The sequence below is a fragment of the Hemiscyllium ocellatum genome, chromosome 35 (genome assembly GCF_020745735.1).
Source record: "Hemiscyllium ocellatum isolate sHemOce1 chromosome 35, sHemOce1.pat.X.cur, whole genome shotgun sequence".
NCBI lineage: Eukaryota > Metazoa > Chordata > Chondrichthyes > Orectolobiformes > Hemiscylliidae > Hemiscyllium > Hemiscyllium ocellatum.
This window is the reverse complement of record NC_083435.1, coordinates 35,232,664-35,260,541: the sequence shown is the minus strand read 5'-3', so window position 1 is coordinate 35,260,541 and position 27,878 is coordinate 35,232,664. Positions and strand designations below refer to the sequence as shown.

Here is a 27,878-nt window from a genome sequence, read left to right as displayed (position 1 = left end):
GATCAGATTGAAACTCTACAGTCCTGTTACATCCAGTTGTGGAACGGTCTTAAATGGTAGCGAAGAATTAAATGACTCACAGGACAAGGAGAGATATTTGCTGAGCTATCTGTGTCATTGACAGCTGCAGGTGAGGTGACGGAAGACTGGAGGTCGGCTAATGTGTGACACTATTTAAGGAAGGTGGTAAGGAAAAGCCAAGGAACTATATAGGAGTGAACCTGACATTGGTGGTGTGCAAGTTTTCTTGGGCGAAAATCCTGAGGGACAGGATTTAAATGTACTTGGAAAGGCAAGGACCGATCAGAGTTAGTCAACATGGCTTTGTGATGGAAAACCATGTCTCCCTAACTTGACTGAGTTTTTTTGAAGAAGTAATGAAGAGGATTGATGAGGGAAGAACAGTGGACATGTTCTATATGGCATTTAGTAAGGCACTCGACAAGATTCCTTGTGGTAGACTGGTTAACAAGATTAGATCACATGGAACATAGGCAGAATTAACCATTTCAATACAGAATTGGCTCGAAGGTAGAAGATAGAGAGCATTGCTGGAGTGTTGTTTGAGAGGCCTGTGACCAGTGGTCTGACACAAGGATTGGTGCAGCATCCACTGCTTTTCATCATTTATATAAATGATTCGGATACAAACATAGGAGGTATAGTTAGTAAGTTCGCAGCTGATACCAAAATTGGAGGTGTACTGGACAGTGAAGCAGGTTACCTCAGATTACAACAGGATTTTGATCAGATGGACTGACAAGCTGAGAGGTGGCAGATGGTGTTTAATTCAGATAAATGCAAGGTGCTGCATTTTGGGAAAGCAAATCTCAGCAGGACTTATACACTTAATGGTAAGGTCCTATGGAGTGTTGCTGAACAAAGAGACCTTGGAGTGCAAGTTCATATTTCTGTGAAAGTGGTGTTACAGGTACGTAGGATATTGAAGAAGCCTTTGGTATGCTTGTTTTTATTGATCAGAGCATTGTGAATAGGAGTTGGAAGATTATGTTGCGGCTGTACAGGACATCGATTAGATTAGTGTGGAAACAGGCCTTTTGGCACAACAAGTCCACACCGACTCTCCAAAGAGCAACCCACCCAGACCCATTCCCCTACACCTAACACTATGGGCAACTTAGCATGGCCAATTCACGCAAACACTGCATCCACACAGACAGTTGCCTGAGGCGGGAATTGAACCCGGGTCCCTGGCGCTGGTGCTAACCACTGTGCCACCGTGCTGCCCCATTAGGTCACTTTTGAAATAAAGTGTGCAATTCTGGTCTCCCTGCTATAGAAAGGATTTTGAGAAACTGGAAAGGATTCAGAAAAGGTTTCCAAGTGTGTTGCCAGGTTTGGAAGGTTTGAACTGTAGGGAGACACTGAATAGGTTGGGACTAGTTTTTCTGGAGTGTTGGAGGCTCAGTAAGGACTTAGTAACTCATAAAATCTTGATGGGTGTGGATAGGGTGAATAGACCTCTCCTCTCTTCCACCCTCTACCCTCTCCCCCCCTCTCCCAACTCACTCTCCATCACCCTCCCACCTCTCCTCCCCACCCCATCTGTCCCTGCTTCTCCTCCCCGCAGCCATCTTCTCATTTTGCCTCCCCTCCACCCCTACGCGCTCCCCTCCCCTCCCAAATCACCCAACCTCTCCAACCTCCCTCCCCTCAACTCTCTACAGCCATACTCTCGGCCCTTACCCCCCTTCCCTCTACCCCTCCCTCCCTTCACACCTCCTTCACCCTCTCGGACCACCCCACCGTCTGCCCTTCACTGTCCCCTTCCCCTCTCCCTGACTCTAGTCCCTCCCCTCTACTCACTCTCCATGTCCCTGCCCTCTTCACACCCTCCTTCTTTCCCCCAATACATCCTCTTCCCCTCTTCTCTAACCTCACCTCTCTACTCTACTTTCCCCTCTACTCTTTCTTCTAACCTCCGCTCTACTCTAACACCCTCTACTATCCCCTCGCGCCCCTCACTTCTCTACTTTCCTCCTTCCCTTCTACTCCCCCACTTACCCTCTACTGCCACCATCGCCCCTCTACTGTCCCCTCCCCTCTAGTCTCTCCATCCCCATTTCCTCTCTCCTCCTCCCCCCTTTATTGCAATTGGAAGTTGTGCTTGATAGGTGTGTGTAAAACTCAGCTCATATTTTCTTCTTATCCTCACCCCTCCTCATTTGTGTTCACCAGCAGCAGGTAGGAAGTTTTTGTGAAAAATGACAGGAGGACCTCAAGGCGTGTTGCTGCTACTTTTCCTGAATGTCTTCCGTGTGCAGCCATCCCTGACCGGTGAGTATTCCCTCATGTGTTTCCAAGTTGCTGTGCGCTCGCCGCTTCTGACCCGAGACTGCAACAGGCAGAGAGGTTTCTGAAGTTGTTTTATTAAAAAAAGGGATGGAGTTTGGCGCCTTTGTAAAGCGGTGAAACCTATCCTGTGTTTTGCACACAGACAATATTTGTGGCTTTGTTTGTTTTCTTTTGTTGTCACTGGACGTCCGTTTTGTCTCAGCTCTCGATTGCCCAAAGCAGACGTCCTGCCGACATTACTCAAGGTCACAAAAAATCAAGAGCGAGTCAAGGAGTTTCTTAAACGTTAGCTGTGAAAGCAAGGTGCCCTCCTGACCTGTTGATGCTCCGCTCACATGAAAGAGAGGATGACTTGCATTTATGTAGCACCTTTCACGACGCACGGTAGCCTAACGAGCATGACCGTTCTCTCGCTACCACGCACCTCCCAATAATTCATTTAAAATGTCTGCAAGTATACGTTACTAAGAGTTATAGAGACACAGTGTGGACCTTTTGTTCCCAAACTAAAGTCGCCCCACCTACATGGGCTTGACCCATGTCCCTCCAATGTTTCTTATTCATGTATTTACCTAAATCTCTTTTAACAGTTGGAACTGTACCCAAATCCATCACTTCCTCTGGAAGTTCATTCCACGCAGCAATTACTGTGTATAATAATAATTTTTTGCAACTTTCACCTCAAAAATATGCCCCCAAGTTTTGAAATCTCCTACCCTAGAGAAAAGATATGTCATTCACCTTATTTATATCCCTCAAGATTTTATTGCCTCTGAACTGTTTGAAAATGATTTTAAATCTGTTGCAGGAAAGGCAGTGGTTGATTTAAGCATGTGCTCCCTTTAACTGCAGTGTTTCATTGTCACCAGCGTGATCACACTGGAAGGTTGACTGTTCAGTTTTACGTTTTGGGGTGGTTTGTTTTTAGAGCAAAGAAAATCTGTGACTCTGGCCTCCCCTGGACCAGGATTGAGAATGGAGTTGAGGAGCTGAGGATGGTCAAATTATGCTGTGTCTTCCCGCTCGAAGTGATTGGCCCCATAATCCTATTGAAATGCGCCTCTTTCCATTCTCTGTTCAAGAACCAGTGTCCTCCGAGTGCACCTGTTCTCCTTTCAAAATAAAGTCATCCCTTCTTTCAGTTCTGTCCAAGACAGTGGGTTGTTTGGGGGAGAAAGCTTTATGCATCTTGTTTCCCAAGCTTTTCAATATGACGCCTCAGTTCCGTGAGAGATACAATTCTGTCGTCTCAACCACTTTTTACAGCAGAATGATTGCTCACAAACAGCACATTTGCACCCATTTACAATGATTACTAATGAGGTTTACAACATAATGCATAGAAAAAGTTAAAGAGAGTCAAATGCATTCTTTTTCAGTGTGGTTATTGCTTTGTGGGACTTGTTGCTTTCCTCTAAAGTTAACTATGAAACTGTAAATGCGAGAGTGAGTGGTTAGATAGCGGTAAATTTTTATTTCATTTATTCATTGCATGTAGGCATTGGGTTAGCATTTTATTTTGATGCGCCCCCCCCCCCCCCGTTGCCTTTGAGAAGGTGATATATCTCCGCAGATGCTAGTACTGAATCACCCTTGGTTTACATGTGCACAGTACATGACATCAACGCACCCAGCACCGAGGCAGCTCCTACAGTGGCCAGAGCCCCTGACCCTTTTGTTACTGTATTAACTAGTACAAGTTACAAGCAAACTAACAATTCACATAAACAGCCGTATACAAGAAGCAGCAATTTACAGGGGAAAGGGATGTCAAGACCAGACCCCAAACCCCACTCAACAACCAGATTACAGTGAAATGAGGCCAGACCTCGAATCCTACCTTGCACTATCAAGATGATAACAGTAAACTCAATCACATGCAGACAGCCTGATAAACTGAACAATAAAACTGCATATAACAGACACCCCTTGCAACATAGCTAACATAGCCAAGACAGTCCGCCCCTATCCCCTTACAGCTCTCTGTTTGCCCCATGTGACACATTTTTAAAACTTTTATCACAAAATTATAAAAGTTTACAAAAAAAAGTTAACATTTACAGCTGTATACAAGAGACAGCAATTTTACAAGGGAGAGGATCGGCAAAACCAGGCCCCAAATCCTACCGTTCAACCAGTTTACTAGAAGATGAGAACCAACCCCAAACCCTGGTTTCAAACATGACAAGACAGCAACAATGACATTTGTACATAAAAAGCCAATCCAGTTACATAAAAACCGTGCATACAATACAGACCCAGCAAGCTCCCGTCCCTCCCACCTTCCGGCTCTCGGTCGACCCTGACACACTTTTTGACCATCTCTAGGACAGCCCGCCCAGGATGACAGCGGTCAGGACGGCTACCCGCCTTCTGGCTCTCAGTCTGCCCTAAGTACCACTGGGCTCTCACCCATCCCGATGCACCGTCCGGCCAGTGGACTACCCTGACACACCTTCCGGCCACCTCTAGGGCAGCCCGTCCCCTTCCCTGGGACGACAGCGTGCAGGGCAGCCCACAAGCCTTCCGGATCTCAGCCTGCCCCTACGCGCCTTCTGGCTCTTGGCTGCTCCAACACACCTTTTGACCACCTCCAGGACAGCCCATCCCGATTACCCCTTATCAGGAGGACAGCACTCAGAACAGCCTACTCACCATCTGGCTTTCGGGACAGCCTACCAACCTTCAGGTTCACAGGATGGCCTATCCACCCTGCAGCTCTCGGGGTAACAGCTTTCAGGACGACCCATGAGCCTCCCAGCTCACAGTAAGGCCTGCCAGACCCAGGGACACACAAGATAGTGCAGGTGATAGACCCAACAAACAATACGAGAGAGTTAATTGTGAACACACAATGCATTCTGGTACACACAGAGTCCAAATATAAAGTCTTCAAAAAATATAGAGTCCATTCTCAGGAACAGAGTCCACTCCTGTTTATGATGTGCGTGGTCAGAAGTGGAGTCCACTCCAACTGCAGAGTTCACCACTGAAAACAGGGTCCACAACCAAGTGCAGTGTCCACTCCCAAAGGCAGCAATTGCACACCCCACAGCACACAGGGGCTCAGTCTCCATGGAGTCCTGGCACATCCTTGAGAGAGCTAGGCCCACTCCCAGGAACACAGTATATTTTATAAAAAGGTGCAGTTAACTCCCAGGGGTCTTGGTCCACACCTGAAGGCAAGGTCTTCTCCAAAACTCCAGGATACTGCAAGTGCTCACCTCCCAGCACACACAGAGGTGTTCAATCTTCAGAGGCCCAGTCCCAGGCCTCCCCACAGAAACAGCTCCTCTGGTAAAATGTATGTCTTCCACAAGGGCTCAGTCCAAACACCAACAACAATACAAAGAAAACTAGAATCCAAGGGCTAAGCTCTACCACAAAAATCTACTTTTTTTTTACTTTTCAGAAAAGGACAAAAGAAAAACATAACCGGTTGTAACCAGCCAGTGAAACAACAATCTCCTAATGAGAGCTGAGACACCTGAAACATTCTGTGCATCAGGAGTTTAACAATCAGTCCTCACGAAAAGGAATGCCAGTTAACAAACTGGCGAAATAATTCAGACAGTTCAGGAATCAGGTTTCCCCCTCCAGAAAAAAGGGAAGCAGAAACCAACAGTAACACACTGACTGTAACACCATCCAGCACAGGGTCAGTCCCCTAAATTGAGAAGACCTCTGAATCCCCTGTTTATTTGTTTATTTTTCCCTGTTTATTCAGGATTCCCTGATTAGACCAGGTTAACAACCCCAGATAGGGAACTCACATTCTATAATGTCCATCTGGCTTTGTGAGAAACACTACGAATGCTGAACTACCTTCTTGTACTGCTGCAGTCCTAGTGCTGTTGGTTGTTTTAATAGAGGAAGTTCCAGGTTCTTGCCTCAGCCACATTGAATGAATGATATATTTTCAAGTCAGGATGGTGAGTGGCTTCGAAATTGCAGCTGAGGGCACTCCCTTGTATGTGCTGCCCTTGTCCTTCCAAATTATTGTGGTTGTGGGTTTGGAAGACTTTTTTGGGCAAGTAATAATTGTCATGATTTGAGTTTCTTAGAGCTAAAGGCTGCAGTGTTCCTTCTCCTCTTCCTAACTCACACAGTGTTTCGTACAATTTGAAGAATTAATACTACTTGAGGGTTGTGCTACCTCTGACATTTCTTTAGAATATGAAGGTGGGTTGTCATTGGATTTGTATTCATGCTTTAAGCACGGATGTTTATTTAATCTTCAGAAGATGTCAGTTGCTTCAGTAACATGCAGATTTCTATTACATATTTAGCACAGGTCAACTTTCAAGAGCATTCACATGTTTTTAGTATTTGTTCACAGGATGTGTGTATCACTGGCTGGTCCCAGTATTTATTGCTCATTCGTAATTGCCCAACGTGTAGCTAAGAGTCAGCTACATTGCTGTAGGTCTTGTACCACATGTTGGTAAGGACAGCAGATTTCCCTCCCTCAAGCGTATTAATGAATTAGCTGGGCTTTTACAACAATTGACAAAAAATTTATTGAATTCAAATTTCATCGTCTCCCATGGTGAAATTCAAACACGTCCTCAGAGCAATGGCCTGGGGTACTGGATAATACTATTCCAGTGACATGACTATTACACCATCTCCACCACTTTCATTGTGCGTGAAGTGGCATTTTTTTTGTTGCTAACTAAAGCAACAGAAAGGAAATAAGGAACTGGATGCACAACTTACTCCATTTGTGTCTAACTTGTCTCCAAAAGTTCATAGAATTGTGACAATGCAGAAAAAGGCAATTTAGTCCATCCTATCTGCATTAACACCCTTGAATGAACATCGAGATTTGATTGCCAGGCTCCCATTTATTTTCTATCATTTTCATTTAAATCACTAATGCTTTGTTGAATGCCTCAGTTGCCTCACACTTCCAGGCAGTGCATTTGAGACCTAAAGCACTTTTTCGGTGAACAATCATTTTCCTTCTCATCACGTATTGATCAAGTTTGCAAGTCACTCTGACCTTCACCCTCGTCTTGTGCCTTTTACGAGCAGGAACAGATAATCCTCATCTACTCTTTTCAGACCTTTCATGACCTCGGTCAGATCTGCTTTTGAGCAACTTCCTGTGGAAAAGCAGAACTGACTTTTCGGGATTTTCCTAAGTCTGTGGGTGGCCCCCAGTGATAATGACAAGTGCAGTTTCCAGAGCAAAGTTTTTCTCCAGTTCAGTGTGTGCCTATCTGAATGCATACACAGCTAAATGATTCACCAAAATTCTCATCAGAACAACCTGGAATGTTTGCTTAACTCCCAAAGTCACCACACTGATTATTTCCCTGAATGCAAGCAACTGATATTGAAGCAAAGATTAAAGATGACGTTTGTGTTAAACTGGAGACCCAGAATTTGATTGTGTGCAGTGTTATGGTGATGATTTGTGAGCTTCCACACACTTACTGACTGACCATGTCCAAGTTCCTGGACTTGTAATGAAGAGTGGCTCCTGTTGACGTGACGAAGGATGGCTTCCTTTCAACTTTTGAGGTCTTGCCATTTACTTGCAGCCTGATTTCGCTGCATACACGCTGTCATATGTGGCAGGTTTGTTATTGACATGTTATCATAATGAGCAGCAACAAGAGACTGATGACTTCTGATAAGCGTGACAAACTTTCTGGCTTGATGAGTGTGCTAAAAGGCAAGTTGCAGCAAAGGTACTGAGCATATATTGTGCTGTTGATGAAGAAGAATGCCATAGGCAAAGCACTGCGGTGATGGTGTGAACATTCAGGGAGCTGCTAAGTGAGTGAGCTTAAAGAGAGTATGCAAGCAGCCCTGAGATGCAGCCTGGTCTAATGCAGAGCTGGGTGTTAGTCCAAATGTCCATGGTATCCCTGCAGCTGCAGTTGTAGGTGTGACCCAATGTACAGCATGGCAGTGCACAAGCCTTGTCAGTGGATCAGAGTCAGAGGTGTGCTATGACAGTGCAGAGAATCTGAAACGTATCAGTGTTTGTACTTAGAAAATCATGCGGGGTATAGATAGGGTTAATGGTGCCTCTCTTTTCACTAGGTTGGTGGGGACTTCAAGATTCAAGATTTCACAGGGTACATTTTTAAGGTGAGAAGAGAGAGATTAACAAAAGACATGAGGGGCAAACGTTTTGCAAAAAAAGGTGGTTCATGTGTGGAATGAACTTCCAGAGGAAGTGGTGGATGCAGGCAAAGTTACAATGTTTAAAATATATTTAGACAAGAACATGAATAGGAGGGATACGGGTCAGGAGCATCAACTACCTCTACCCAGAAGGGTTACAGGCCAGGAGCAGGTAGGTGGGGCTAGTTTAGTTTGTGATTATATTTGGCAAGGACTGATTGGACTGAAGAGTCTGTTTCCATGCTGTATGACTCTATGACTCTATGACTCTATAACTCTCCCTTGATAGGATCTTCAAAACTCAAACCTTGACTCTCCAGTCTGGAAGGCTGAAGGCAGCAGATACATGAAAGCATCATTGCCTGCATGTTTCTGTCCACCCCACACACCATGCAACCTATGTCACCATTCCTTCATTGTCACCAAATCAAATTCCTGGAGTTCCATGCAACACCACACATTATCATAAAATATGATTGTTGGAACAAATTTCTTGAACATAGACACATTCTTCTCAACAAATGTGTTTCTCAGGCTTTTTCTGTTTGTGTTTATTGAAGGACTTTTACTTTCTGTGTAATGTGTCATAAATTGATTAACATTTCAAACCTTTCAGTAAGCTGTAATCAATTCTGAAGAATCAATTCTTGAATCATTAACTCTGTTTTCTCTCTCCAGCTGCTGCCAGACCTGCAGCAGTTTCTTCTTTAGTTTCAGATCTCCAGCATCCACAGTTCTTGATTTTGTTGTAGTTTGATGATAATGCTAGTGTTTGATTCGTTAATTTTGCGGTTCTTCTTTTTGCTTTCTTCCAGAGTCTCACTCTCTGCTCTATCAGTACAATCTCAATCATGGGGACAAAGACCTACCGGAGTACAGTGTCCTGGGAATTTTGGATGACTGCGAGGTATTCTATTTTGACAGCAATATGAAAAAAACCATTCCAAGGCAGCAATGGTTGGTGGATGCATTCGACAAGGGTTACTGGGATGAGTGCACTGTCACTGTAGTTGGGTTCCATGGACTAATCAAGGGACAGGCTGATGGTTGGCTCCAGAAAGAAAATCAAACATCACGTGAGTTTATCCATTTAAAGTCATTGCAGTGAGGTTCAGACATGATATTCATGTTAGATTATAGTGTGCACCGGGAGTGTTGAACTATTCTGCTGTCTGTTTGATCTTTCCTTCCCTTTCCCTTTCTGCATCCAGCTTGATTTTCTTTGACCTTTCCCTTTTTTAAAAAAAAATTACTTCTGCCATGTGTGCATCACTGGCTGGGCAGCATTTATTGCCTGTGCCTTTTTGCCATCAAGAAGGTGGTGGTAAGCTGTGTTCTTGAACTGCTGCAGTCCATTTGTTCGAGGTTGAGGCAAAAAGCCCTTAGAAAGGGTACTACTGGTGACAGTGAAGAAACAGAGATATATTTCTAAGTCAGGATGGTGAGCGGCTTGGAGGGGAATTTGCAGATGTGGTGATTCGATGTAAATGGAGTCCTTCTGGATAGAAGCGGTTGATAATCCTGGCTCTTATCCTTCCAAATCTTTCCTTTTCATGTTCTTACTGAAGTGTCTTTTCAACATTATAACTATGTCCCACTTCCACCACTTCCTTTGGAAGTTACTGCACACGGACCACCCTCTGTGCGATTTTTGAGAAGATTTATAGCTCAGGTTGAAGTTGAGGTTGTAAGTTTGCTCGTTGAGCCGGAAGGTTTGTTCTCAGACATTTTGTCACCATGCTAGGTAACGTCATCAGTGAGCCTCTGCTGAAGCGCTGGTGTTCTGTCCCATTTTCTGTTTATGTCTCCTGATCTGTTAAAGGGGCTGATATCATTTCCGGTTCTTCTCAGAGGTAGGTAAATATGGTCCCAGCACTTCGACTAGGACAACACTTGCATCCTAGCGCAGGCTAAACCGAGACACGCACAAGAATTCCTAGAGATCTGGCATTCAAACTGCATGAAGAAACACATCAATGGGGACTCCATTTACCAACCTCTGAGAAAAAAGAATCAGAAATGATATTCCCCCACCTTTAACAGGGGAAAGCACATAAATAGAAAGAGGGACAGAACACCAGTGCTCACCGAAGGCCCACTGATGATGTTGCCCAGCATGGTGACGAAATGTCTGAGAACAGACCTACCAGCTCAGTGAGGGAACTTACAAACACCCTCTGTGTAAGGAAATTGCCCCTCATATATTTTTTGAAACTCTTTCTGTTCACCGTAATAATGCTCTCCTTTGGATTGAAATCCCCTACCCTGTAGAAAAGACACCTATCATTAACCCGATGTATACTCCGCACTTTATCAAAGAGCTTTGGTGAATTTCCACAGTGCATCTTGTAGGTAACAGCAGCAGTGCAGACTGAATGTCAGTGGTGGAAGGAGCGAATGATTCTGGATGTGTTGCCCATTAAGTGGGCTGTTTTGTACTGAGACATGTCAAGCTACTTGAGTGCTGTTGCAGATGCATCCATCCGGGCAAGTGGTGAGCCTCCCTCTCCTGACTCCAGTATTTTAGATGAGAACATGCTTTGGCAACTCAGGAGGTGAATTATGTTCTGCAGTATTCCTCACCCCTGACCTGTTTTTTGAAGCCACTTTATTTACATAGTGAATCCATTGAGTTTCAAGTCAGTGATAACCACAGATTGTTAATAATGGGAGATTCAATGTTGGTGACACCATTGAGTGTCAAGGAATTATGGTTATTTTATTTCTTATTGGAGATGGTCATTACCTAACATTTGTGTGGTACAAATTTTACTTGGCACTTGTCAGCTCAAGCCTGGATAGTGTTCAGATCTTGTTGCATTTTAGCTTGTCTGCTTTTGGATCAGAGGAGTCATGAATGGTGCGGAACATTGTGCAATCATCAGTGAACATCCCCATTTCTGACCTTATGTTGGAGGGAAGATCATTGAAGCAACTGAAGATCACTACCCTGAGGAACTCCCGCAGAGATGTCCTGGAGCTGAGATGGTTAATCTCCAACAAGAATGGCACTGTGAATAGTGCTGAATGTTGGTTCAGTGGTTAGCACAATGTGGTCGCTCAGTGGTTAGCATTGCTGCCTTACAGCACCAAGAACCCGGGTTCAATTCAACCCTTAGACTATTGTCTGTGTGGAGTTTGCACGTTCATCCCGTGACTGAAAGGATTTCCTCTAGGTGCTCTGGTTTTCTCCCACAGTACATATAGGGAGGTTAGATGGATTTGCCATGCAAAATTGGCTATAGTGTTCAGGAATGTGCAGGTTAGTTGGATTAATCACGGAATATGCAGTGTTTCAGGGATGGGGTGGTCTGGGTGGGAAACTCTTCGGAGAGTTGGTGTGGACTCGATGAGCAAATGGCCTGTTTCCAACTGTAAGGATTCTCTGATTTCAAGAAAGAACATCTTTTTTGTACTTTGTCTGATTTCAACCAGTGAGGACATTTCCCCTGATTCCTGTTGACTCTAGTTTCACCAGAGGTCCTTCCTTTCACACTTGATGAGTTGTGTGCTTGATGTCAAGAACAGTCAATCCCACCTCACCTCTGGAATTCAACTCTTTACTCAATGCTTGCACCAAAATCGTAATGAAATCAGGGGCTGAATGGACCAGCTGGAAACCAAACTGGGCATCACTGAGTAGGTGATGCTTGATCATGCTGGTGATGATGATATTTTTGATCACTTTACCCATGATCAAGTGGAGACTGATGGGATGGTAATGCGTGATATTATTGCCGGGATGTTGTCATGAGCCATCGACCTTGTAGTAACGAGTGTCTCCAATCATTTCTTGATGTCAGTTAATCAAATTGCCTGAAGATTGGCAACAGTAACGCAGGGAACCACTGGAGGAGGCCAAGGTGGATCATCTATGCGGCACGTCTGCTTCAGTCTTAGTTTTTGCAACCTCTCTCCACCACCACAGCTGCAGAAAGAAGATAAAATGGATTTGATTCAAAATACAAATGATGGAAAAAAAGGATGCGGTCCGTCATTGAATGGGAGTCAAGCACCATCTACCCTGCCGCTTCCACCTTCGTAACGATTGGCTACAACTGAATGGCTTGCTGGGCCATTCAGATTGCAGTTGAGAGCCAACTACATTGCTCTGGGTCTGGAGTCCCATGTGGGCCAGATCAGGAGTTGATAGCTTATTTTATATGAAAAATAAAACAAAAGACCTGTAAATCAGGCAATTGCTGGCAAAGCTCAGCATGTCTGGAGGCACCTGTGGAGAGAAATCAGAGTTAACATTTCAGGTCGAGTGACCCTTCCTCACACATGAGGAATCTTATCTGCTTCTCTGAAGGACCACAAGGTGGGTCTTTTCAAGAATCAACTGGGTTTCATGATATTTTTATTGAACTTAAATTTCAACATCTGCCAATAATTCTCGGAACATTAATGCATTTCTGGATTAATAGTCTAGCAATACGGTCGTTACTAATCCTCACAATTGTAACTGACTCTGTAGTTGAAGAGGGTGCTTGGCTGTCTGATTGTTCGTGGCCAATCGTTTAGCAACTCCACAGAATTGGAGCTCAGCTGCCAGAAGACATTTTAATGTTACTATCAGGGGAATATGAACAACAGAGTGCAGCTTTACACCTGAATTGGATATATGGGTCTCTGGCCTGAAGGAAACCTAGGTTTCTTTTTTAAATTCCTGCAAGTGGCTATGAGAAAGTAACCAAAAATACCAGTTAAAAAGTGTGGCATTGGAAAAGCACAGCTGGTCAGGCAGCATCTGGGGAGTAGGAGAGTCGACGTGTCGGGCATAAGCATTTCATCAAGAATATGGAGGGAGAAGTGGGGGAGTGGGGTGGTCAAGATAGGTGGGAACGTGAGAGTTGGATGCAGGTGGGAGGTAATTGTGATAGGTCGGTGGGGATGGGAGGATGGAGCAGCTAGGTGGGAAGGAAGATGAACAGGTCACGTTGGCGGTGCCAGGTTGAAGGGTTGGATCTGGGATGAGGTGGGGTGATTTGGAAACTAGTGAAGTTGGTGTTGATGCTGTGTGGTTGATGGGTCCTAAAATGGAAGATGAGGTGTTCTTCCTCTAGTCCACCATTGTACAGTAGTTGAGAAATCAAATTTATTTTCACAGAAATAGATGAATTCAGGTGTTTGAAATTAACTTGATGTTTGAGAAATTTCCTCAAGACTGGGCATTCTCATGGTTAACAAAGTACACCCTAGACACTTGAGAGTAACAGTGAAAATCTGTATTCCCAGCCTCTATCCCCGAGTACCAATGGCATGATTACTGAAACTGGTGTTGCAGCATAACTGAGAACTGAACATAATGCATAATTGAAGAGAAAAAACACTGGAAGCAGCAGGTTTGAATTTCACATAGGAACGTAAGAGAGGGAGGAGGCCATTCAACCCTTTGATCCTACTCCTCCACCTATGAGATTATGAGTAATCTGGTTGTGGCTTCAACTACACTTGCCTTCCAAATATTGCACCTGCCCCAGCCTCTCATCCTCCCCTCATCTCTCACTCTTTCATAACTTTGGCTTCATTTGGTGGCAACAGGTAATTGTTCTGCTGTACCTGATAAAGCTTGTACACTTGTTTCATGTACTTTATTCAGTTCTTAACTAATGATGAGAATAACTGGGTGTGAAGTAACAAAGGGAAAACTGAAATTCTCGGATTTGATTTGATCAGAGACAATAAATGTTGAAGGACTCATGCACTGAATTAATGTTTTAGGAACCCATTACCTACAAGGACTATTTGGCTGTGAACTACATGAGGCCACTCCGAATGAAGGGATTTTGAAGTTTGCTCTTGATGGCAAATACATCCTCAGTTTTGACAAAGATGCATTAGTCTGGATTGTACATGATCCAGTTGCAGAGGAATTCAAAACAAAATGGGATAAGGAAACAAAGATGAACCATTACTTCAAGAATCTGCTGGAAAATGATTGTATAGAACAATGGAAGGCAATCTATTTCGTTGGAAATGCCTCTTTAAGCAGAAAAAGTAAGTTCCGAAGAAAAACTATTTCAAATTTTCTGCTTAGTTCGTGTGGAATACATTGACTTATGTGTGACACTTCTCACTGTGTACGTTTTAACCAGTGGCTGTTTCAAATTCCATTAACTTCATGATGTAACTTGTGATTTAGGTTGATGCTGATGTCTTTGTGTCATACAGTTTCTCCTGAGGTCTCACTTATTGCCAAGGATGGCCATCACTGGTTCCTGCACTGCGTTGTGATTGGATTTTACCCACAACCCATCAATGTGACCTGGCTGAAGAATGGAAAACATGCCGATGAGACGACCTCTTCTGGGTTATTACCCAACCAAGATGGGACTTTCCAACTGAAGACAACCCTCCAATTTGACCCGTATGATGGCAACCAATATGCTTGTCATATTGAGCACAGCAGCATCCCGGATGGAAAGACTGTCCTGTGGGGTAAGCAGTATCATTAGATCCTCCTACAACTAATGATTGATGTGTTCTCCACAGGCTCTGAAGCAATTGAATCTCTAAAAGCCTATCAGAGCACAGTCTACTCCACTACTCCAAATCTGATGAAGGAGCATCGCTCCGAAAGCTAGTGTGCTTCCAATTAAACCTGTTGGACTATAACCTGGTCTTGTGTGATTTTTACTACACCTCCTCCCACCCTGCCCCCTGTAAACACGCCATCCCATATTCCCAATTCCTTCGTCTCCGCCGCATCTGCTCCCAGGAGGACCAGTTCCAATACCGTACAGCCCAGATGGCCTCCTTCTTCAAGGACCGCAGATTCCCTCCAGACGTGATCGATGATGCCCTCCACCGCATCTCCTCCACTTCCCGCTCCTCCGCCCTTGAGCCCCGCCCCTCCAACCGCCACCAAGACAGAACCCCACTGGTTCTCACCTACCACCCTACCAACCTCCGTATACAGCGTATCATCCGCCGTCATTTCCGCCACCTCCAAACGGACCCCACCACCAGGGATATATTTCCCTCCCCTTCCCTATCAGCGTTCCGCAAAGACCACTCCCTTCGTGACTCCCTCGTCAGGTCCACACCCCCCACCAACCCAACCTCTACTCCCAGCACCTTCCCCTGCAACCGCAGGAAATGGAAAACTTGCGCCCACACCTCCTCCCTTACTTCTCTCCAAGGCCCCAAGGGATTCTTCCATATCCACCACAAATTCACCTGCACCTCCACACACATCATCTATTGCATCCGCTATACCTGATGTGGCCTATAATGGGGAGACGGGCCGCCTACTTGCGGAACGCTTCAGGGAACACGTCTGGGACGCCCGGACCAACAACCCAACCACCCCGTGGCTCAACACTTTAACTCTCCCTCCCACTCCACCGAGGACATGCAGGTCCTTGGACTCCTCCATCGCCAGAACATAACAACACGACGGTTGGAGGAAGAGCGCCTCATCTTCCGCCTGGGAACCCTCCAACCACAAGGGATGAACTCAGATTTCTCCAGTTTCCTCATTTCCCCTCCCCGCACCTTGTCTCAGTCGATTCCCTTGAACTCAGCACCGCCCTCCTAACCTGCAATCTTCTTCCTGACCTCTCCGCCCCCACCCCACTCCAGCCTATCACCCTCACCTTGACCTCCTTCCACCTATCACATCTCCATCGCCCCTCCCCCAAGTCCCTCCTCCCTACCTTTTATCTTAGCCTGCCTGGCACACTCTCCTCATTCCTGATGAAGGGCTCTGGCCCGAAACATCGAATTTCCTGTTCCTTGGATGCTGCCTGATCTGCTGTGCTTTAACCAGCAACACATTTTCAGCTCTGATCTCCAGCATCTGCAGACCTCACTTTTTACTTGTGTGATTTTTAACTTTATACATCCCAGTCCAACACCGACATCTCCAAATCCAAATCTTCAATATTGTATATTTCAGCCAAGTTTCGTAGCTGAAGGTAGTTTCAAAAACAGAAGAAAAATCCTGACGAGCTCATGCATCTCTCCTTAACCGCCATTTTTTGTAAATCAATTTTTGTTGGAGGAATAACGATACCATGCTATCAGAATGATGAGAGATTGCAGCTGTCTGAAATGCAAAGGGATCCAGGTATCCCACTGCATGAATCACCAAATGATTTGCATGCAGGTACAGCAAGTTATTGGGAAAGTAACAGAATGTTATCATTTATCGTAAAGGCAAAATTAAGGAGGTTGGGCTTCTGTTACTACAGTTTAGATCCTGGCCAAGAAACAGGGCCAGAAACAATTAAGTAAATTGGTGTGTGCCTTCCAAACTTCTATAGCAGTTCCTACAGATAGGCGAGTGACAAGGGTAATGCTGTTATTTGAAAAGGAAGGAAAGAAACAACAGTGAATTACAGATGAGTTAGCCAACCATCAGGAGGTGTGATAAATGACATTTGGAAAGGATTAACAGGATTGGACAATGACAGCATGGGTTTCTGAAAGGCAAATCAGACTGAACAAGTCTGCTGACATATTTTGAGGATGTAAGTAATAGAATAGATAAGCAATAACTAGGGTGCGCTTTGATTTTGAAAATTGTTTTGATGAGATGTTGCCAGGTATAGTGAGAGGACGGGGATGGGGGCAGGATAATGTCAGGTCATAGAGATGTACAGCATGCAAACAGACCCTTTGGTCCAAATCGTCCATGCAGACCAGTTATCCTAAATTAATCTACTCCCATTTGCCAGCATTTGGCTCATATCCCTCAAAACCCTTCCTATTCAAGTGCTCATACAGATGCTTTTTAAATGTTGTAATTGTACCAGCCTCTGCCATCTCCTCTGTAACTCATTCCATACACACAGCCCTTTGTGTGATAAAGTTGCCCTTTGTTCTGTTTGATATCTTTTCCCCTCTCACCGTAAATCCGTGTCCTCTAGTTTTGGAAATCTGCTACCTGAGGAAAAGTCCTTGACTATTCACCTAATCGATGCCCCTCATGAATTTATAAACCTCTATAAGGCCACCCCTCAGCTTCCAGTACGCCAGTGAAAATATGCCCAGCCTATTCAGCCTCTGCACAGCCAAAACACTTCAATCCCAGCAACATCCTCGTAAATGTTTTCTGCACATGTTCAAGTTTAACAGCATCTTTTCTATAGTACAGAGACCAGAACTGAATGTAACATTCCAAGAGTGGCCTAACCAATGCCCTGTAGAGCTGCAGCATGACATCCCAACTCCTATGCTCCATATACTTGTCAATAAAGGCAAGTGTACCAAATGCCGCCTTCTGCCCGTGCTTTCAACTCCAAGGAACTGTACATCTGCTGCCTTATTGAAATGCAATATCCTCTACAGTGTATTTCAACTAAACTCCATCTGCCACTTCTCAGCCTATTGTCCATCTGATCAAGTCCTACTGTACCCTGAGGTTATTTTCTTCACTGCCCACCGCACCACCAATTTTGGTGCCATCTGCAAACTCACTAACCATTCCTGCTATGTTCACGTCTAAATCATTTGTGTAAATGTCAAAAAGCAGTGGATCCAGCACCAATCCTTGTGATACACCCCAGATCAAATGACTCCAGCCTGAAAAACAGCCCTCTACCCCCACCTTGTGTCTTTTACCTTCAAGCCAGCTTTGTAACCAAATAGCTCGCTCTCCCTGGATTTCATGCAACCTAACCTTGCTAACCAGTCAATTATGTGGAACTTGTTGAACCCCTTGCTGAAGTCCATATAGACAAATTCCACCATTTTGCCTTCATCAGTTTTTTTTTGCAACTTCTTCAAAAAACTCCGTCAAGTTAGTGAGAGATGAGTTCCCACTCACAAAGCCACATTGACTATCCCTACTCTGTCCTTAACCTCCCAAACACAGAAAGAACCCATCCCCTGCAACAACTTTCCCACCACTGATATCAGGCTTTTCAGTTGATAGCTCCCTGGCTTTTCCTTACCACCCTTCTTAAATAGCAGCATCACATTATCCACCTTACAACCTTTCAGCACCTCACCCATGGCTATTGACGAGGGGACCATGCATTCGTTTCTCTAGCTTCCGACAAAGATTTGGGATACACCTGATCATGTCCTGGGGGTTTATCCACCATTATGTATTTTAAGATGTCCAGTACCACCTGCTCTGTAATATGGACCCAATTCAAAATATGACCATTTATTTTTCTAAGTTGTTTAGCTTCCATATCCTGCACAGTGCTGCTATTGAGCATCGGTGGTGGAGAAAGTGGATGCTTTGAGGATGTAGTGCCACTCAAGTGGGTTGCTTTGTGCTGGTGGTGTCAAGCTTCTTGAGTGTTGTTGGAGCTGTGCTTATTCAGTCAAATGAGGAATATTCCATCACACTCCTGACTTGCGCCTTGTAGATGGTGGATAGGATTTTGGGAGTCAGGAAGTGAGTAACCCGCTGCAGTATTCCTAGCCTCTGACCTGCTCTTGTAGACACTGCATTTATGTGGTGAGTCCAGTTGAGTTTCTGATCAATGATAACTCCCAGGATGTTGAAGGTAGGGGATTCAGTGATGGTAATGCTATTGAATATCAAGGGTGGTGCCTAGATTGTCTCTTGTGGTTTTGGTCATAGAATGTCCTTTATGTGGCATGAATGTTACTTGCCACTTATTAGTCCAAGCCTAGATATTGTCCAGGTTTTGTTGCATTTGAACAAGGACTGTATCAGTGTCTGAGAGTTGTGAATGGTGCTGAACATTGTACAATCATCAGTGAACATCTCCCACTTCTGAATTTACAAAGAAGGGAAGATTATTGATGAAGCAGCTGAAGATGTTTGGGCCTAGGACACTATCCTGAGGAACTCCTGCAGAGATGTCCTGGAGCTAAAATAACTGACCTCCAATCACCACGGTCATCTTCCTATGTGTCAGGTATGACTCTATCCACTGGGCGGCTTTCCCCCAATACCCATTGGTTCTAGTTTTGCTCAGGCTCCATGATGCCACACTCATTCAAACGTAGCGTTGATGTCAAGGGCTGTCACTCTCACCTCCCCTCTGGAATTCAGCTCTTTTGTCCATGTTTGAAACCAGACTGTACTGAGGTCAGGAGCTGAGTGGCCCTGGTAGAACCTAAACTGGGCATCACTGAGCAGGTTATTGCTGAGCAAGTGCTGCTTGAGAACGCTGTTGAAAACACTTTCCACCACTTTACTGATGATCAGGATTGGCTGGGTTGGATTTGTCCTGCATTTTATATGCAGGACATACTGGGCAGTTTTCTAAATTGTCAGGAAGATGCCAGTATTGTAACTGTACTGGAACAGCTTGTCTTAGGGATCACTAAGTTCTGGAGTACAAGGCTTCAGTACTGCTGCTCAAATGTTTTCAGGGCCCATAGCTTTTGCAGTATGAGGTGCCTCCAGCCATTTCTTGATGACATATGGAGTGAATCAAATGGACTGAAGACTGATAACTGTAATGCTGGGGACCACTGGAGGAGGCTGAGGTGGATCATCCACTCTGCACTGTTAGCTGAAAACATCTGCGAAAGTTGGAGCCTTATCTTTCACACTGACATATTGGGCTCTTCCATCATTGAGGATTGGGATATTTATGGAGCCTCCTCCTCCTCCAGTGAGTTGTTCAATCATCCACCATCATTCACGAATGGATGTGGCAGGACTGCAGAGCTTATGTATGAACCATTGTTGGTAGAATCGCTTTGCTCTATCTATCAGTTGCTGCTTTTTTTTTGATTGTAAGTAGTCCCATTTGGTGGCTTCACTAGGTTGACACCTCATCTTCAGGTATGCCTGGCGCTGCTCCTGGCATGCCCTCCTGTTCTCTCCATTGAACCAAGGTTGAGTGGGCTATATACCGGGCCATGAAATTACAGCCTGTGATGGTATACAGTTCTGCTGCTGTTGGTTGCTCATGTGCCTCTTGGATGTGCAGCCTTGAGTGGCTAGATCTGTTTGAAGTCTGTTCCATTGAGCACAGTGATAATGACACATAGCGATGAAGGTTATTCTCAAGTGAAGGTGGGACTTTGTCTCCACAAGGGCTGTGGAGTGGTCACTCTTACTGGTACTGTCGTGGACAGATGCATCTGCAGCTGGAAGATTGGTAAGAATGAGGTCAATTCTGTTTTCTCATCTTGCTGGTTCCTTCTCCACCTGCCACATGTCCAGTCTAGCAGTTATGTCCTTTAGGACTCGGCCAGCTTGATCAGTATTGCTGCTGCTGCTGCTGACCCACTCTTGGTTATTGAAATTGCCCACCCAGAGTACATTATGTGCCCTTACCATCCTCAGTGCTTCCTTGAAGTGTTGTTCAAGATGGAGGAGTTCGGATTCATCAGGTGAGGCAGGGTGGTGCATCGTAATCAGCAGGAGATTTCATTGTCTATGTTTAACCTGAAGCCATGAGATTGCATGGAATCCAGAGTCAATGTTGAGGACCCCCAGGGAAACTCCTTCCTGACTGTATACCACTGTGCCACCACCTCTGCTAGCTCTGTCCTGCTGGAGAGACAGGACATGTCCAGGGACGACAATGGTGGCATCTGGGATGTTGTCTGTAAGGCATGATTTCGTGAGTATAACTATGTCAGTCTGTTGCTTGACTAGTCCATTGGGCAGCCCTTCCAATTTTAGCACTAAACCTCAGATGTTAGTGAGGAGGCGTTTACAAGGTCGACTGGACTGTTTCTGCCGTTGTCTTTTCTGGTGTATGATGATCCATCCAGTTTAATTTCTTTGAAACTTTGTACAACTGAACAGCTTGCTTGTGCCATTTTTGAGAGTACTGGAGAGTGGGACTGGAGTCATATGGACACCAGAGCAGGAGAAAATGGCAGATTTCCTTCCCTGAATGACATGAGTGAACCTGATGAGTTTTTCCAACATTTGGCAATGGTTTCATCGTCATCAGAAGATACTTAATTCTATTTTTAAAATTGAATTCAAATTTCCCAGTCTGAGGTGGCGGGTCTCAAATCTGAGAGTCTGAATTAATAGTCTCACGATCATACCATTGCCTTCCCAAAATCACCATCCTTAAATGTGAAGTTTTCCACTTCAGTGTGAATAACAAAAAGAAAGCATATTACTTGAAAGATATATTGGGAAATGTGAATGCATAAAGGGACCTGTGTGTCCTTGTACATCAGTCAATGAAAGAACACAGGCAGATGCACTATCAATTCAGAAAGCAAATGTTTCACTGCAGAAGGATTTGAGTTCAGAAATAGTGACGTACGACTGCAGTAGTACAGTGAAGTCAAACTGGGGCTTTGCATGCAGGTTTGGTCTCTCTCCCAATGAAAGGATGTAGTTACCAGAGAGAAAATGCAGTGGAAGTTTACACTGCGGATGCAGGGGATGACTCGGCCTGTAGTCACTTGGGTTTCAAGAATAAGAAGGGATCTGATTGAATAACATATGCTTCTAACAGGCCTGAACAGACTGGATGAGGTGAGGTTGTTTACCGTGGTAGAGTAGTCGCAAACCGTGGGACATGATCTCAGGACAAAGTGTTGATGATTTTGGACTGAGATGAGGGACTTGCAGTGGACTGAACCTGTGGAATTCTCTACCAAAGCCGGCTGCGGAGACAGTCACTGAAGATATTTAAGAAAGAAATAGAAGTTTTTGAAGATTTGAAAACTATCAAGTTGTTTGGGGAGAAAGCAGAAATATCACATTGCGACAGAGAAAGAGTCGTGATCACGCTAAAGAGTGAAACATGCTGGAAGGACCGAATGTAATATTCCTGTACATAGTGCGTGGTATCCAGGGCACTGGTGAAACTACAAGTTGAATACTGTGCATTTACCCATCATGTTATTTATGAAAGGATGTAAGTGAATTGGTGACAGTTGAAAGAAGGTATCCCTGATCAACACCTGGAATAAGTGTGTATAAAAACCAAATACTGTGGATGCTGCAAGTCTAAAACATAAATATAAAATGCTGATGAAACTCACCAGTTCTGACGGGATGTTTGGAAAGAGGACATGTGTTAACATTCTTAGTCAAGTGGCTCTCCTTGAAACTGAATGGAACTGGAAAAAGGTTTTTTTGTGTGTTTGTATGTTGATAAAGAGGGAAGAGGAGAAAGAGGAATAGATAGTAAGGGAGCTCAGATCAAAAGAGAAGGTGATAAGGAGGGATTGAGATACAAAATGGGAAGTCATATTACATTGTACTGGAGAAAATAAGTCAGCTCTTCTGAGGCAAATCCAACAAGACACAAACAAGTGGCATGGGGTTAGGTGATTTTGTGATGCAAATGAAGGACAGTGTTCATGCTCAGAGGTTATTCAACTCCATTTTGAATCCTGAATGCTGTAAAATATCTAAGTGGAGAATAAAATGCTGCCAGTCGAGCACTCTTTGAGCTTCGATGGAACAAAGCAGCAGGCCTCTGACCGCAATGTTTTATTGGGAGTAAGATCTTTTACTGATTTGATTGATTTCTTCAACCATGCTGTGAGACTAGATGAGTTTCTTTAGCATTTCTGTTTTCATACTTGGACTGAATGGAGTGTCTCACTGAGATAGGTTTGGCTGAGTAATCTTTGTATCTGCTGCAACGTAGAAGAGTAAGTGATCACATGTTGCAACGTATAAGGGTCTGCGGGTTTGTGATAGGGTAGATGTGAAGAAGGTCTTTCCTCTTATGAAAGAATCATGATCTATGGCTCACAAACAATACAAAGTGTGAGGAAAATTGTTTTTCTCTTGAATTGACACAAGTGTTTGCTGTTTTCTTCGTAAAATTGTAGTGGGAACAGAGCTCTTGAATACTTTTTAAGGCAGGGATGGTTAGATTGTTGTTCAGCCCGGGGCAGAAAAGTTACCATGCGAAGTGAATGTGTGGATTTGATGTTGCAATCAGATAAGCTCTGATCTCGTTGAACAGTGGCATAGACTGGAGTGACTGAATGGCATACTGCTGCACCTTGTTTATATGTTCTGATTCAACAAGCAGATTCGGACATCGGTTGGCCTTTTCCTCAAGCGCTGTGAAAATTTCAGGTTTTGCATTTGCGTCCACTGCACAGAGGTGTGAATGTAATTTACCTCGTATTCTCCCATCATTGAATTGAGAAGCTTTTTTCTGGCCAATAGAATTGTAGCCAGCCCTCCATTCCAATGCCTCATCATTCATTTCTTCGCCTCACTTACTTCTTTTTCTGGCCCTCTCTTCCCCTCCTCTTCTTTGATTTTCAACCCCGATGCAGCCTCCGCTTCCCTTCCCTCTCCCTCCTTCGTAAAATGATAAATTGTGCACTTCATGTCATGGGAATACAATTCATATTAAACATCATCATTACTTCAGCAATGTCATGACTGGACGATTATCATGTATATTATTGTCCATCAATTCAAAACTTTATAATAAAAGTGCTACTTAATATTTTTCAGAAGGAAAAGTGAAGGATAGCAACAATGTGGGGATGATTGTCTTGGCTGTACTGGTTTCACTCGCAATCATTGTTATCATATTTATATGGTGGAGAAGACGAAGAGGTATGGCAAATTTTTCTTAATGTATCACAGAACAACCTTGCAATATTTTCTCACACACGCCCATGATTATGTTTGAGTTTGTAACATTCAGTTATAGCAGTAACAATTGACATTTGGTTTCTATTGCATAAGAATTGCAGTTTTCTTGAGGGTAGATTTTCAAATGAAATTTTATGCTTTAACAGGAACATAAATTGTCAAGTGAAGAAGGGACGATAAACCCAGCAAGAAGTATCAAAAAAGACTCAATGCAAACGAAGTGAGATGACCGTGGGGAATGTTGTGCAGAGTCATTTTGATGATCAGGCTATGATCGTGTTAAATAGTGCACCTGTCCAAATGTCCTTTTAAATGTTGCAATTGAACCTACCTGCACTGGCAGCTTGTTCCATACATGCACCACCCTCTATGCACAAGAGCCATTCCTCGGGTCCCTTTTAATTCTTTCCCCTTTCACTTTAAACCTATGCCGTTTAGTTTTGTACTCCCCTATCCTGAGATAAAAAGATCTTGGCTTATCTATGCCCTTCACGATTGTATAGACCTCAATAATGGCGCCTGTCATTGCTGCAGTGGGAGTGACAAGAGCGGATATCAGGGGCTGTCAGGAAGGAAGTTCTCTATTTAAAAACTTACCTCTTGAGAGCAGCGGCCTTCATTGCAGTTGAAGTGTGATTTCAGGAGGTGAGTGAGTTGATATGCTTGGACAGCAGCAAGAGGCAGATTAACAAATTCAGTTAGTGATATGGGACAACAGGGTGTGACTGCAAGTGAGGCAGGTAGAGCGATCCTGAGTTCAGGAAAGGAGGAGCTTCTGCTTTTGACCTTATCCAACAGGTAGGCAATACTTGCTCCCAGCGTGGATAGGAAAATGGCTGTGGGGAGGATGAGCCAACTGACCATGGCAACATGGGGTAGAAAGCCATTCAAGAGAGGGGAGCAAAATGACACGTGGTAGTTATAGGAGATTCTATAATTAGGGGTCAGATTGGAAGTCCCACATGGTGTGTTGCCTGCTCGGTGCCAGGGTGCAGGATATTTTTGACTGGCTTGAAAGAATGTTGGAGTGGGAGGGGGAGGATCCAGTTGTTGTGATTCACTTTGGGACAAACAGCATAGGCAAGGGTAGGAAGGATGGCATGTTTGTGGATTACCTTGCATGAGGAAGAAAATTAAGGAGCGAGTCCTCGAGGGTCGTAATCTCCAGATTGCTCCCCGATCCATGTGCAAATTGGCTTAGTGATAATAAAATTAGGGAAGTAAACATGTGGCTAACAGAGTGATGTGTGTCAGAGGTGTTCCATTTCATGGGACATTGGCATCAGTTTTGGAACTGGTGGATCTGTACTGATGGTGGCGGTCTCCACCTGAACCGACAGAGAATCTATGTTCTATCGAAAAGGATAAATAGGATGGTCACTCGGAGTTTAAACTTGTGAGTTGGTGGAAGGGGAAGGGAAAACAACGGGAAGTATGATGGCAAATTGAAAAGGTAAGCAGCAAATTCTCATGTGTGCAGGAAGGTTTAATTTCAAGGCAGAAAATGAAAGAAGCAAAAAGGATGGATAACTCAGGAGAGATTATTAGAGATATTGGAAATCATAAGGGTAAGAAGACAGGCATGATGGCACTTTGCTGGAATGCTCATAGCATTTGTAACAAGGTTCATGAGTTAACAGCACAAATCATCGAGAAAGAATATGGTTTAGTAACCAATACGGAGACATTACAGGATGGTTACAACTGCGAGTGAAATATTCAGATGTATCAGACTACTTGGAAGGGCAGACAGGAAGGGAAGGGAGTTTTTTTGAACAATGAAAGAATTCAGGGATATGGTGAGAGTTCGGCTAAGCGGATCTGAGTCCAGGAAAAGATCTGCCATGATCTTATTGAATGTTGGAGCAGGTTCAAAGGGCCAGACAGCTTTACTCCTGCTCCTCGTTCTTATGTTCGTGTGTCCACACTCCTACTCTCCAGGGAAAAATGTCCCAGCCTATCCCAGCCTCTCCATATGATTCAAACCTTCCAATCATGATTTACAAAAAAACCGGTAAATCTTTTTCACCATCAAAAGCATGGGCCATGACTGTCTACTTTTTCAACATTATTTCCAGGCAACAATGATTCACAGGGGTTTGCTAGCCTGAGTGTCTACTCTGAGCTACACTATCCAATATTCACTGGAGAACTGATTTTTCACTTCACCTCATACACTGGCAGGTGTCCACACGATTGAATAGATAGCCAAGATCTGCACCTTTCTGCATCATGTTCCCTCAGCTTTTAACTTCTAAGCTCACGAGCTACTGTCATCATACGCAAGCATGGCAAAGTTGCTCGTGGTGGTCTTTTCCCTACTTAAAATTTTCATTCCAATATATTCCTCTGCAATGATGACAATAATTGCCTCTCATTTATTGAAATTCAAACATATAACCGGCAGTAGATGACAGGCTGTCATCAAATATTCACAAACAATGGGTCATTCAAATTACTTTTAAGCACAATGTGCAGGACCCATTCTGAGGGGTTCAGTTGATGACTAACCATAACCTGCTCACTCTCCCAAAAATGCATGAGCCCAAATAGGTAAAGAAACGTTGTGAAAATTTAATTTTGGCCAATGTTGAGATGTTAGGAAATGACCTAATAAAATTGACTCTCTTGTAGCTAATCTGCAAGGGACCATGGTGAAAAGAGCATGAACACATTGTATTTTTATGATACTATGGTCTGCACTGTTATGTCTGGATTTTCTAACATTTATTTTCCTTTCTCTAGATTACAGTGTTGTTTAACGAGTGCCTTAGAAGGTTAAATGCTAGAATTGACAGCACGGACAGACCGAAATTGACAATTACTTAATAACTATGGTTGTTTTAATTGCAAATCATTTTATGCTTGTTTTATCTTTTAATAATTTTACTAAAACATTAATCATTTGCCCAACTTTGGAAATGACCACTTACAAGTTTGATCATCAATTGTATTAACTTATTGTACAACAACAACTAGAAATTTCTGGCATTTTGACATGTGTGTTGTGAATATTATTACACTGACATTTCCAAGGAATGTTCCTTGGATGCTGCCAGACCTGCTGCGCTTTTCCAGCAACACATTTTCAGCTCTGATCTCCAGCATCTGCAGACCTCACTTTCTCCCAGGGGAGCTCTGAGGTGACTTCCCCCTTTTATAATTATATACGTATCACTTCTGTTGCCAACAGGATGATTCCAATGGAAATAAAACTTAAGGACCTTCTCCAACCTGTTGTCAATCTTCAGCCATCAGCATTTAAATGGAGTTCATCTCCTGAAAATCAACACATACTATAAAGGTGTTTTCTGAGTGTTTCAGAGGGAAGCTTTAAAAGTGACTAGAGACAACTGCAAACCTTGCCTAAGTTGACTTAACCCTTTTCAGAGACTGTTGTTTCATTCTTCCAAGAGAATTAATCTCCATATGCATTGGGGAAAAAAAGCCACAGCAGATTGGGAGCTGTTTTTTAAATTATTTCCTTTTTTTTGTATTTTTTTTCTCCCCCACACCTGCTTTTTCTTCCCCAACACACATTTGTGTGTGTGCAGGTGTGAGACACAGTGAGAGACACAAGGTGCACGAATCTTTATTCAAAATTTCACCACCAGGAAGAAAAGATACACCCGAATTGCCAGTGACAAGCAGTGCCCTTCACATCAAAGGGCAATGCTGTGTGATCAAACAGTGAAGGGGAGGGCAGGGATTAAATCAAAATGGAAATGGAGGGGGAAATAACACACTCCACTCCCTGCAGTGCCCACCTCCCCCTGAACAACTGCAGGGTGTTGGTGGACACCGCATGCTCCTTTTCCAGAGTCACCCAGGCTCGAACGTAACTGCAGAAGAGGGGCAGGCAGTCAGCCCTAACGACCCCAGATTGGGAGTTGTTAGCTGCCATCATATATCCCGTTCAACATTTGGT

At 44.0% G+C, this 27,878-nt stretch overlaps 1 protein-coding gene across 3 annotated transcripts; it reads left to right on the top strand.

The window, feature by feature from the left end:
• The first annotated feature begins 39 nt into the window (after positions 1–39).
• On the top strand, positions 40–27,402 carry LOC132832416 (class I histocompatibility antigen, F10 alpha chain-like). 3 transcript variants are annotated; one of them, XM_060850385.1, is made up of 7 exons: positions 40–130; positions 2,200–2,298; positions 9,273–9,533; positions 14,182–14,457; positions 14,632–14,898; positions 23,807–23,911; positions 26,696–27,402. In XM_060850385.1, exons 2-7 carry the CDS (start codon positions 2,226–2,228, stop codon positions 26,710–26,712), a joined length of 999 nt encoding a protein of 332 aa, XP_060706368.1. In that variant the 5' UTR covers positions 40–130; positions 2,200–2,225; the 3' UTR covers positions 26,713–27,402. The 3 variants fall into 3 exon arrangements, with proteins under 3 accessions (XP_060706368.1, XP_060706369.1, XP_060706367.1); XM_060850386.1 differs by having other exon boundaries at positions 42–130; positions 2,203–2,298; XM_060850384.1 differs by lacking the exon at positions 40–130 and having other exon boundaries at positions 1,935–2,298.
• The last annotated feature ends 476 nt before the right edge of the window (positions 27,403–27,878 follow it).

Excerpts from the sequence above, each read along its gene's own strand:
- LOC132832416 (XM_060850385.1), top strand. The coding sequence starts at position 2,226 with ATGACAGGAGGACCTCAAGGCGTGTTGCTGCTACTTTTCCTGAATGTC. Across the intron at positions 2,299-9,272 it reads TGTGCAGCCATCCCTGACCG|AGTCTCACTCTCTGCTCTAT; the intron begins GTGAGTATTCCC and ends GCTTTCTTCCAG. Across the intron at positions 14,458-14,631 it reads TGCCTCTTTAAGCAGAAAAA|TTTCTCCTGAGGTCTCACTT; the intron begins GTAAGTTCCGAA and ends TGTGTCATACAG.